The 12,215-nt window shown below is 36.2% G+C and overlaps 1 protein-coding gene across 1 annotated transcript in view; it reads right to left on the minus strand.

Moving 5' to 3' along the window:
- LOC123555115 (tyrosine-protein kinase HTK16-like) overlaps nt 1-12,215 on the minus strand; it is a 35,509-nt gene continuing 23,294 nt past the window's right edge. Inside the window, exons 13-18 of the mRNA XM_045345710.2 lie at nt 11,901-11,985; nt 10,584-10,819; nt 9,961-10,146; nt 8,894-8,985; nt 4,960-5,086; nt 1-3,315 (exon numbers count right to left, since the gene is read on the minus strand). Of these exons, the coding sequence (XP_045201645.2) occupies nt 3,121-3,315; nt 4,960-5,086; nt 8,894-8,985; nt 9,961-10,146; nt 10,584-10,819; nt 11,901-11,985 (921 nt within the window). The 3' untranslated portion in view covers nt 1-3,120. The remainder of the gene's footprint in view (nt 3,316-4,959; nt 5,087-8,893; nt 8,986-9,960; nt 10,147-10,583; nt 10,820-11,900; nt 11,986-12,215) is intronic.

The following is a 12,215-nucleotide window of genomic DNA, read 5'->3' on the forward strand; positions in this document are numbered from 1 at the left end:
AAAAAACAACAATGTTCTGTTATGGCCAAAGGATGCCGAAATAACATTATGAAGAATATTAATTGCATGGATTTTGCCAAGTGTCATTATGAATCCACTACTTCAACTTGTTCCATAGGCAAGAGCTCGGCAAACATTTACCATATATCTGTATCTGATTTTCCACTATAATTCTTAAACATGTCAACTTAGCAAATGTTTTTCTCTCTGTATTCATGAAGTTTATAACAAAGTTGCAGAAAAAGACAAGTCAAAGATGAAAATTTCTACAAAATGTCAGCCATCTTGTAAAGCTGGCAATTTTACACCTTATTATTACTACAAGGTATGGCAGAGTGGAGATAAATGTGTGTCAGGAGTTCAAAAGTTATAAATGAATTTGGAATAAAATTATAAAACAGAACCTGAAGACCAGTCTAGGAATGCAGCTGTGCCATCGGTCAATTTCAAATTTTTGCTCAGCACTGACCAATCAGATGCTAGAGTTCTGAGACTGGTCTTCAAGTTTTGTTTTACAACTTTTGACTCTGGTTAACTTTAATACTTCTGCTAGTTTTCTAGGTGAATTTAAAAATACTTTCCTGCTTCAGAAAAAATTGCCTTGCCAGCAGTGACATGCATTCTTCAAACACACGTGTTTCTTGTAACAGCTATTATACACAAGATATTTAATTAAAAAAATATACGTACATGTTTGTCTGACTGACAAAGAATCTAATTACTGGTGTGAGATAGGATATCCCATTTTGTAAGTCTTTATCATAACTAAATATTCTCACCTTAAATTTTTGATTTAACTTAAAAAATATCTTAAGGCATAATTCATATACCTGTGTAATGACGTCTCAATGAATAGTCCTGTCTCTTTTCTTCTTTTAACTTACAAATACCTCTTTTGTTAAAGATAATGTTTTTTTTAAAGGTAAACATTACACAAATTTAATACTTGAAAACATGAACAAATAATATATATAGTTTTAAAACACATAAAATTAACAGGTTTTTGTGTATCAAGAACAATATGCATCATGCTTAATTTAGTACACGCTGTATATATGTATGCCTTAACACAGTATAAATGTGTACTGCCACTAAAAAACTGGAAGTTTTAAAAAAAACAAGAGCTGTCCATAAGACAGCCAAGCTCGACTATTCGTAATATTGTCCCAGAAGCAGGAAAATATTACCCAAAAAGGTTAAATATCAAAAGAATTTCAAGTTCAAAAGGGGGAATAATTTGACCAAAATGCATATCAGTTATGGAACTTGCTGCTATCAACTAGTTTTATAACTCCGAAGGCACATGTGAAGTTTCAATTCAATATCTGCATTAGTTTTGAAGATAGAAACTTGCATGTAAAACTTTAACCAGAATTTTCAAAGTCCAAAAGGGGGCATAATTTGCCCAAAATACATGCCAGAGTTATGGGACTTGATCCAGTGAGGTTAGTAATTGATCTAGAAAAAGCAAAAATAAGTTTCAAATCTATATGCCCTTTAGTAATAACTGTATGTACTTGCACGCAAAACTTTAACCAGAATTTTCTAAGTCCAAAAGGGGGCATAATTTGGCCAAAATGAAGGTCAGGGTTATGGGACTTGCTGCTATCAACTAGTTTTATAACCCCGAAGACACATGTGAAGTTTCAAATCAATATCTGCATTAGTTTTGGAGATAATAACTTGCATGTAAAACTTTAACCAAAATTTTCAAAGTTCAAAAGGGGGCATAATTTGCTCAAAATACATGTCAGAGTTATGGGACCTGACCCAGAGAGGTTGGTAATTGACCTAGAAAAAGAAAAAATAAGTTTCAAAGCTATATGCCTTTAATTGATGGCCGTATGTACTTGCATGCAAAAACTTAACCAAGGTGTGACGCCGACGCCGACGCCAGGGTGAGTAGAATAGCTAGACTATTCTTCGAATAGTCGAGCTAAAAATGCCTGCCACTGTATGAAATTTAATCTACATGCACAGTCTTTTTATATAATTAGTAAATTTAATTATTTGATGGGGATTTTCATAAGGTATCTTTAATTAGTTATATCACACAGCTTGAATCAAGTTAAGTAATATCCATAATGGAATTATATCATAATCCTCCTTATCTTTTAAGACTAAAAGATATGAAAAAATGATAAACCTTCAGTTCTGTCTGATAACTTAGTTTAGTAAAAGTAATTTTGTTAAAGGCAGTGGACCCCCATTAACATTTGGCTACTTCAACAATATCATGTATCCTTGTTAAGCAATTTGGCATGTTTTTGGATGTAAATTAGCTAAGGCAGCTCAAAATTATAGCCAATATTTGAGAGAAAGTGCCAAATTGAATCTGAATTGCTGATATTTGGCCACATTTCAATAAAATTCTTATAGCCACTTTCAAATATCTGTAGCCAGTTACTTGTATTTGTAGCATATGACTACATTTGCAAATGGCAGAGGAGGCCCTGTCATAACTTTTCTTTAAAACCGGAAATTGCCGAAACTGCAAAGGCAGAATATGTAATTTCGAGGGCTGAGCGCGAAACTATTGTATCTTGTTCTTTATTTATATACAGTTACAATAGTTTCGCGCTCAGCCCACGATTTGCCCATTGTTATTACAGCTTCACTACATAAACAAAAAGAAAAATAAATGAGCCACACCATGGGAAAACCAACATAGTGGCTTTGCGACCAGCATGGATCCGTGCAGTCTGGTCAGGATCCATGCTGTTCGATAACAGTTTCTCTACTTGCAAAAGGCTTTGAAAGTGAACAGCCTGGATCCTGACCAGATTGCGCTGATGTGCAGGCTGGTCCGGATCCATGCTGGTTGCAATGCCACTATGTTGGTTTTCTTATGGCACTGCTCAAAACATTGCAGGTCTAAGCGCAATTTCAAATTTTACTTTGACTTATTGGACTGTTGTCATGGTAACACCATTATCTGAGATATTTGATGGATCAAATATCTTATCCTCAACACCAACCAAATCAAACAGTACGTTGTTAAGTTTCATGAATGGATAAAAACCCATATATATTTCAAAATAATGACAGAAATTGAAAACAGATTTATATACAGTAAATTTTCATATTGTAAAATATTCTTTATCTCTTTGGTATAACAGATTATTTTCGGATAGTTTTCATAAAGTCCCTTGTACTGACATATTCATCCTCACTTTGGAAGTGCGTATTTAATGCTTTAAATGTTGGTCTATCCCGAGGTTCATTATTCCAACATTTCTTCATCTGTGTGTAGGCTATTTCAGGGCAGTTTTCTGGTTTCGCAAGCCGTTTGCCCTCTTCTATGAATTTTATTACCTGAAAAATGCAAACTTAATTAATGTCTGATGCATCAGTTCTGTATCAGACACTTTTCTCTCTCAGAATTTCAGTCAGTTGCGGTCTTGAGCTTGGGTCTGCTCCACTGGGACCAGGGGTTTAGAAGATATAGACTGGACATAAAAGCCAAAGCTTAAAGACTGACCTTCAGTTGTGACCATGACCTTCAGCTATGATTTACAGTATGTTTTCTGACCAGTAATGTTCTGTTACATGATCAAATTTTCACAGCAAAATGACTACTGTTAAATCATTTAATTTTGTGGGCATGAAATTTCGTGGTTTTGGTCAAATCGGCAATTTCGTGGGGATATGAATTCCTGGATTTAAACTTTTGAATATAAAATGAAGGAGAATTTTACTTGTTCATTGGGATTAAATTTCGTGGATTGACTCAACCACAATATCCATGAAAAATAGTCCCTCACGGATATTAATGATTTCACAGTATATTTATGACAGTTTTATAATGAAAAATATTTCTGTTCTTCTGCAGTGGAAATATTGCATGGTATTATGACCCCAATTTTGTTATGTGAAGGAATGCACACATATTTAAGAAATAATTTATGGCAAAATGGTGCTTTAACACTATTTATACACAATGGGCGGTTAAACGCCCGGCATAATAATGTTACAAGGGCGCAGCTCAAGTGAAATATTCTGAACGACGTATAACCACCCGAGTGTATAAATAGTATGTTAAAACAACTTTCTGCTACAAATGATTTTGATTTTAATATGAATTTTATTGTGAAATTTAGATCAAATATGACAGAACAGTTTCTTAACACATGCATGGCACCAACTGTTAGCTTGTCACGCTCTTTGTTTATGCACGCCAGGAATGGAAATGGTAATACGACTTGCAGAAGAGTTTAATTTCGGCGCAACAGATGGCGAATTATTCAGCAGAGCAAATAACGTAACTATATTTGTAAATTAATCAAGACATTTTGTTCAATGTGACATTTTGTTTTTAAACATGCTATTAAGTAAAACATTTCATCAAATTTGAAAGCGCTATTTCTAGATGTATACATGGGGCCAAAAATCACATTGAAGTGACGCCAACATTATATCCTTGTGATGATTAAAGCATTGTTTGTCATATCAGAATGTTCAATAAAGAGTTAATACTCTGTTAATTGCTATGCATCTCCAGCTATTAATGTCATAGAAATTACAAAAAATTTAGGTTTTACCTCAGTAAAACTTACAATATCACACCGATGTTGTCAATTTAATTAAGGCAAAACCTAATTAATATATGATTTCTATGATAATTATGTCAAAACTGGTGACACCCACCAGATGTCAAATCTGAACATCAATAGAAAATAAAATTAGCCGTGCCATGAGAAAACCAACATAGTGGGTTTGCGACCAGCATGGATCCAGACCAGCCTGCGCATCCGTGCAGTCTGGTCAGGATCCATGCTGTTCGCTTTCAAAGCCTAGAGCAATTAGATAAAGCGTTAGCGAACAGCATGGATCCTGACCAGACTGCGCGGATCCATGCTTGGCGCAAAGCCATTATGTTGGTTTTCTGATTGCGCGGCTCAAATACTGATGTTTCAAATCCAATTTTAAGTACAGTGACACTGAAAATCTGTATGTTACCTCAATTCCCTTCATGTCACCATACGGAGGTTCACCATATGAGAACATCTCCCATAACGTCACACCAAAACTCCATACATCACTCGCATGTGAAAAATGACCGTAGTTCACACATTCCGGAGCATACCTTTTCACAAAACATACAAAATAATTAAAATTAAACAAAGGCTACCATTAAAAGAACATTGTTTTTTGGTAACACAACTGTTACAGCTTCTTTACTTTACTACATCTTTGCTTCTACTTTATTTATGCTACAGTTCTGTTAATGTATTATGCAAAAAGTCAGAAGGCAGTAACATTTCTAACGGGAATTGCCACTTGAGACAGCATGCTTGACTATTTCAATGCTGGATCATAGTGAAATAGTGCGCATATGAGGAAGCTGGGGCTGTCCCTAGAGGGTTTAATAACTCCAATGTCAATGATGATATGGGACAATACTGTGAAATCATTTCAATTCGCTGGCATGAAATTTCGCACAAATGTGAAAAAGGACTGTTTCGCGCAGGCTTTAATTTGCACATTTTCAATTTATAAATTAAAAAATAAAATTAAAAAATAATAATAGCGTGGTCTTAAATCGGCGCATCAGTCCTAGCGCGAAATACGCGAAAATTCGTTCTACGCGAATAAAAATGATTTCACAGTTGTTTAAGTCAAATGTGTTTAGCAACAACAGAGACAGAGTACAAGTGCACCAAAAAATTTGCTCTAAATCCTAGGTAAAAAAGGAAGGATGATTCATGAAAAACTGATGCAAAGTGATGATGTTTCACACATGTATATCATCAGCAATGAGTAACAACTTTTTGAAGTTAGAAGCAAATCCATAAAGTAATAAGAGATTAGGCGAAAGTGCATAATAACTTTAACCAAAGACTGGATGCGGATGCAGTGGCGAGTAGGACAGCTCTCCATATACTTTGTAGTCGAGCTAAAAATTGACAGGTTACACCTGATTACATCATTTTTACATGACTACAGTAACAATGTATATTACATCGCCGCAATAATCTAATATATATTATGTACCAAACTGTTGTTAATCTTACATGGTGAGACAAGTATGACGACGAGCAGAATGTCGAGCCTGCCAGCTGTCAAGTGTGACCTTGACCTTTGACCTAGGGACCTGGTTCTTGCACAGGACACTCTGTCCCATAATGGTGAACATTCATGCCAATTTACATCAAAATTCCACCATGCATGAAGAAGAAATGCTCCAGACAAATTAAAAAAATTTGACTTTTCACCTCCTGTGAGCTTGACTTTTGATGTAGGGGTTTGCGCATTAAACGCCTTCTCATTAAGGTAAACATTCATGCCAAATATAAACAAGATTTGTATATGCATGTCAATGTTATGGTCCAAACAAAATCAAATGGACGCATGCCAAACGGACGCACCAACACACATACACCGAACTGCCAAAAGTGGCGACTAAGTCAAGCTCACCCCAAGTGGGCTCAACAAAATTGAATCTGAAATGCAAGTAAAAATGTAAAATCTTGGTTTTGGACAAATCTCAATAGAAATGGGCCCATGTCTTCTCACATAAGGAGGGAAATGATAAAGTTCATAACTCATAAGAAACAAGCCTGCCTGCTCGGCTCAATAGAAAAAGCAAAGATCTACAGATCAAGGGGTTGCAAGTTTGATGCCAGGGTGGGGCGTATGTTCTCCATGATGATTTGATAAAAGACATTGTGTCTGACATCATCTGTCCTCAACCTCTGATTCATGTAGGGAAGTTGGCAGTTACTTGAGGAGAATAGGTTTGTACTGGTACAGAATCCAGGAACACCGGTTAGGTTAACTGCCCGCCATTATATAACTGAAATACTGTAGACATAATGGTGAAAATCCCAAAACAAACAAGAGCTGTCACAGGAGACAGCGCGCTCAACTATTTCGATGCTGGATAGTGAAACTGGCCACATCTGAGGAAACTAGAGCTGTCACTGGAGTGTTTAATGACTCCAATAATTATTGTGGATGAAGATATTGCACAATAGCCTGTGTCTATGTCAAAAATATCAACTTAAAGTAATAAGAGAGGTAAAGATAAAATGTATCAAAACACTATATAAGTATATCCTAAGCAAAAAGGGGCATAATTCATTAAATGTTGGTGCCAGAGTTATGCAGCTTGTGTCATATAGTGTGGGTGATGATGCTGAACAACTATTTTAAGTTTGAATCTTATCCATTCAGTAATAACAGAGACAGAGTGAAAGTGCATCAAAACTTTAACCTAAAATTCTAAGTAAAAAGGGGGAATAATTAATGAACAAGAGCACCGCCTTGCGGGTGCTGACGCTCATCTGATTTTTTTTGTATAATAGAAATATTGTCCTACCCATGATTTTCTAAGTCTAAAAAGGGCCATCATTCTTGCAAAAAGCAGGATAGAGTTATGTTTCTTGATGTACAGTGTCCACTTATGACTGTGAAAAACTGTTGCAAGTTTTAAAGCAATAGCTTTGATAGTTTATGAGAAAAGTTGCCTTAAACATAATACTCAACCAAGAAAATGATTTTCTAAGTTCAAAAGGGGCAATAATTATTGCAAAAAGCAGGATGTTGCTTGCTGTACAGGGTCAGCTTATGATGGTGAACAAGTGTTGCAAGTTTCAAAGCAATAGCTTTTATAGTTTAAGAGAAAAAGTTGACCTAAACATAAAACTTAACCAAGAAATCTGATATTTTCTAAATCCAAAAGGGGCAATAAATCTTGCAAAAGCAGGATGGAGTTATGTTTCTTGCTGTACAGGGTCAGCTTATGATGGTGAACAAGTGTTGCAAGTTTTAAAGCAATAGCTTTGATAGTTTAAGATAAAAGCTGACCTAAACATAAAACTTAACCAAGAAAACTGATTTTCTAAGTCCAAAAGGGGCAATAATTCTTGCAAAAAGCAAGATGGAGTTATGTTTCTTGATGTACAGGGTCTGCTTATGATGGTGAACAAGTATTCCAAGTTTCAAAGCAATAGCTTTGATAGTTTAGGAGAAAAGTTGACCTAAACATAAAACTTAACCAAGAAATCTGATATTTTCTAAGTACAAAAGGGGCCATAAATCTTGCAAAAAACAAGATGGAGTTATGTTTCTTGCTATACAGGGTCAGCTTATGATGGTGAACAAGTGTTGCAAGTTTCAAAGCAATAGCTTTGATAGTTTAGGAGAAAAGCTGACCTAAACATAAAACTTAACCAGGCAACGCCGACGCAGACGCCGACGCCGACACCGACGCCGACGCCGACAACCGCTCAAGTGATGACAATAACTCATCATTTTTTTTTCAAAAAATCAGATGAGCTAAAAATTGGTGCCAGAGTTATGCACATTGCGTCATATGGTGTGGGTGATGATGCTGAACAACTATTTTAAGTTTGAATCAAATCCATTCAGTAATAACAGAGACAGAGTGAAAGTGCATCAAAACTTCAACCTAAAATTCTAAGTAAAAAGGGGGAATAATTCATGAAAAAATGGTGCCAGAGTTATGCACCTTGTGTCATATGATGTGAGTGATGATGTTGAACAACTATTTTAAGTCTGAATCAAATCCATTCAGTAATAACAGAGATAGAGTGAAAGTGCATCAAAACTTTAACCTGAAAATCTAGGTGAAAAGGGGAAATAATTCATGAAATATTGGTGCCAGAGTTATGGCCCTTATGTCAGATGATGTGGATGATGATGAGGAATAAGTATTTCAAGTTTGAATCAAATCCATCAAGTAATTACAGAGATAAGTTGAAAAAAGACAAAGTGCACCAAAACTTGAACCAAGGTGGGGACGCGGAAAGACTCCGACGCGACGCTGATGCCGGGGCTAGTAGGATAGCTCTCCTTATACTTCGTATAGTCGAGCTAAAAACAAACATACATAAGTAACATCACTGTGTATATAACAAATATTACATACCATTTAATGGGCCACCGTCCACCAGTGGTAGCTTTATAGTAATCGCTGTTAGAACCAACGGCTCTTGATAAACCAAAGTCACTTATCTTTGCCTGTAACATACACATCATAGGATCTGTTATTAATTATTTATTGTGCAGAAAGTATCTGTTTTGTTCTAAATCTAAGCTATGATTTTTTATTCTTAAACATTCATATTAATCTGACATCACTGTCTCTCTACTTATGAAACAATCATACACCTCTATGAAACAGAAAATACATGAAAAAATATGTCTACATCTCGTTAGTGGTTAGCTTCAACAAATCTAGGTTAAAGGAAAATCTTTGCCTCAGTAAGAAAATACTTGAGCCACGCCATGAGAAAACCAACATAATGGCTTTGCGATCAGCATGAATCCAGACCAGCCTGTGCATCCGCGCAGTCTGGTCAGGATCCATGCTGTTTGCTTTCAAAGCTTATTTGAATTAGAGAAACCATTAGCGAACAGCATGGATCCTGAACAGACTGCGCAGATGCACAGGCTGGTATGGAGCTATACTGGTCGCAATCGCACTATGTTGGTTTTCTCATGGCATGGCCCATTTACTTTCTTCAGTGCTAATGACATGGGTTTCACTTCAGTGAAGCAAAACAGACAACAAGCCGACAACACCCCCTACCTTCCCTGCCCAATACGACCATGGCAACAAAATACTCCCTTTGATTTTTTTTCTCAGTTATAGTCTGTAGACTTGATAAAAGTGTAACTCCCTCAGTTAGTTTAATACAGAAAGCGCAGATCTACGGATCATAAAGTTGTATTTGATCCCCTGGCAAGGTGTATGTTCTTCATCACAATTTGATAAAAGACAATGTGTCTGACATCAATCGTCTCCACCTCTAATTCCAATGGAAATTATGAAGTTACTTGGGGAGAGGGGAGAATTAGTACTGTAATACTGGTACAGAATCCTGGAACACTGGTTAGGTTAACCGCCTGCTATTACATAACTAAAATACTGTTAAAAGTCAGCGCACGCCCCCCCACCCCCCCCCCCCCCCCCAAAAAAAATTGTGCGGTTACCCGTTCTTTACTCTGCAGCAGTATGTTACGAGCAGCTAAATCTCTGTGCACCATTTTTTGTTGTTCAAGGTACATCATTCCGTAAGCTATCTGTGCTGCCCATAGATACAGGTCCGTCTTCTTAATGTTTTCTCGGTGGTCTATGAGATAATCCAGCATGGAGCCCATGGCGATATATTCCTCTACCTACATACATCAGATGGAGAATGAAAACATTTTGATACATTAGATATATGTTATTTATGGTGCATGATTTGGGCCATTATGTAATGGCTAGGCATCCATGACCCGGTGCTTAATTTTTTTGATTTAAGGTACCAGTAGCAGCCTTGTAATGACCAAAGTCAATTTCTGTGCAATTACTTTATATTGTTTGCTTTTCCGGCACTCTTCAGGTGTAAATGTAGCTCAATGATGATATGGATTTCTGTAATACACGGAATTGCCAGAGGAATATGGAGAATATGTGAAGGCTGATCAACATCTGCACTGTTTGCTATTCAGTCAGTAAATTTTCAGCGAACAGCCCTTTGGATAATAAATGTTACTGTCCAAATTGAATGATGGACCAGTCCATTTTAGAAATTTAGCAGGCTAAAGATTAATGACTTCACAATACGTACCAGCATTAATTCATGATTATCTGACTCTGCAATTCCTATAAAGTTGACGATACAGTCATGTTCTAGTTGCTGCATGGTTCTAGCTTCCTTTAGAAAATCTTCCTGGTTATTAATGGCCGTTTTATGAAACAATTTGATAGCGACGTCAATTTTCTCCGTCTTTCCTCGACCAGTGGGTTTTTTCTTATAATGTCCTTTCACTACAGAACCGAACTCGCCCTGTCCAATCTCCTTGCCTATGTGAAACATTGGTACAGTTTTAGTCTTGACAACAAAAGCAGGTCATATACAATCATATTTTCTGAGATGAATACTATTCAAAGAGGGTGCACAGTATACATGAGGTTGCATTTGTAACATAAATATTATACATAATTTTAACATGGTTCGCTTTGACCGCCAGTTAAATAAAGAAAGTCCAGCTATGTACTTTCTAACAACACATGGACCAGAAAAACAGCAATATTACGTAAATTATTACACAGTCCTTTCTATTCCCCATTAAGTTACAATGGAACTAGAAACGTCAATATTTTTCCATTCACTGACGCCTGAATTTCATATTGGGTGTGAGACGTAATTTAATGTGTCGTTGCATTAATTCTTTATTTAGTTCAGTATTGTCAATCTTTTTCAGGCTATTGAACAAAGTCATAATATTTAAATTACACTTATACATGTAGAACGTATCATCGTATGTAACAAACAGGTTATTATCTTTGCATCTGGAAATATGCACTCATTCTTCAGTGGAAGAATACTGCACTCCTAAAGTCACGCAATATTTCCGCTGGAAAACTTGTGCATATTTCCCGATACAAAGCCAGTAACATATAATCATGATGGCAAATTGCCTCATGACATCTGGTTTATGCTTGGGTATTTAACCACTAGGGTTAAAAGCCACATTTTTCAATTCTTGTGCATCTGAACTCTGAACCGTGACAAATTAGGCGACAAACCATGTGAAGGCCTCGCTTATTTGGTAAACAAATTTAAATTTTTTTATTTATATTCTACTCAGAATGACACTGTCTCCTTTTTACTAAATGACATTTAAGCTGATGTAATCTAGATGGGTATTGTCTATATAAATTTAATTCAAATTACTTGGTTAATAATAACCACATGACTTTCCCCCATAAAAATGGAGGTGCATGCAGGTACATACATCATTTTGTTTGGGGGCACTGACTTCTGGCTATGTATTTTTTAAAACTGTTCAAACTGCTGATTATAATGCATTTAAGAAAATCCATGCTATATTTATGGAAAGAAACAGTCAAAGTCTGGAAAACTAATCTGTTCATACATTACCTAGGGACAGCAGTTTTCTGTCTATCTGTCTCAGCTCTACTTCTGGTTTCTTTGTAATGCTGTGCTGTTTGCTGATTGGAGGTGGCTGACAATAGAAAATGTGAGATGGTTGATGATAGAAAATGAGAAAATTGGAGGTGGCTGGCAACAGAAAACTAGGACATCAGATGAAGCTGACAATAGAACATTGGTGATAGCTCTCGGCAGAACATTAATGATGACTGATGACAGAACATTAGTGATGGCTGATGACAGAACATTAGTGATGGCTGACAACAGAACATTAGTGATGACTGATGACAGAAAATTAGAACA

Source organism: Mercenaria mercenaria, chromosome 7 (assembly GCF_021730395.1).
Source record: "Mercenaria mercenaria strain notata chromosome 7, MADL_Memer_1, whole genome shotgun sequence".
NCBI lineage: Eukaryota > Metazoa > Mollusca > Bivalvia > Venerida > Veneridae > Mercenaria > Mercenaria mercenaria.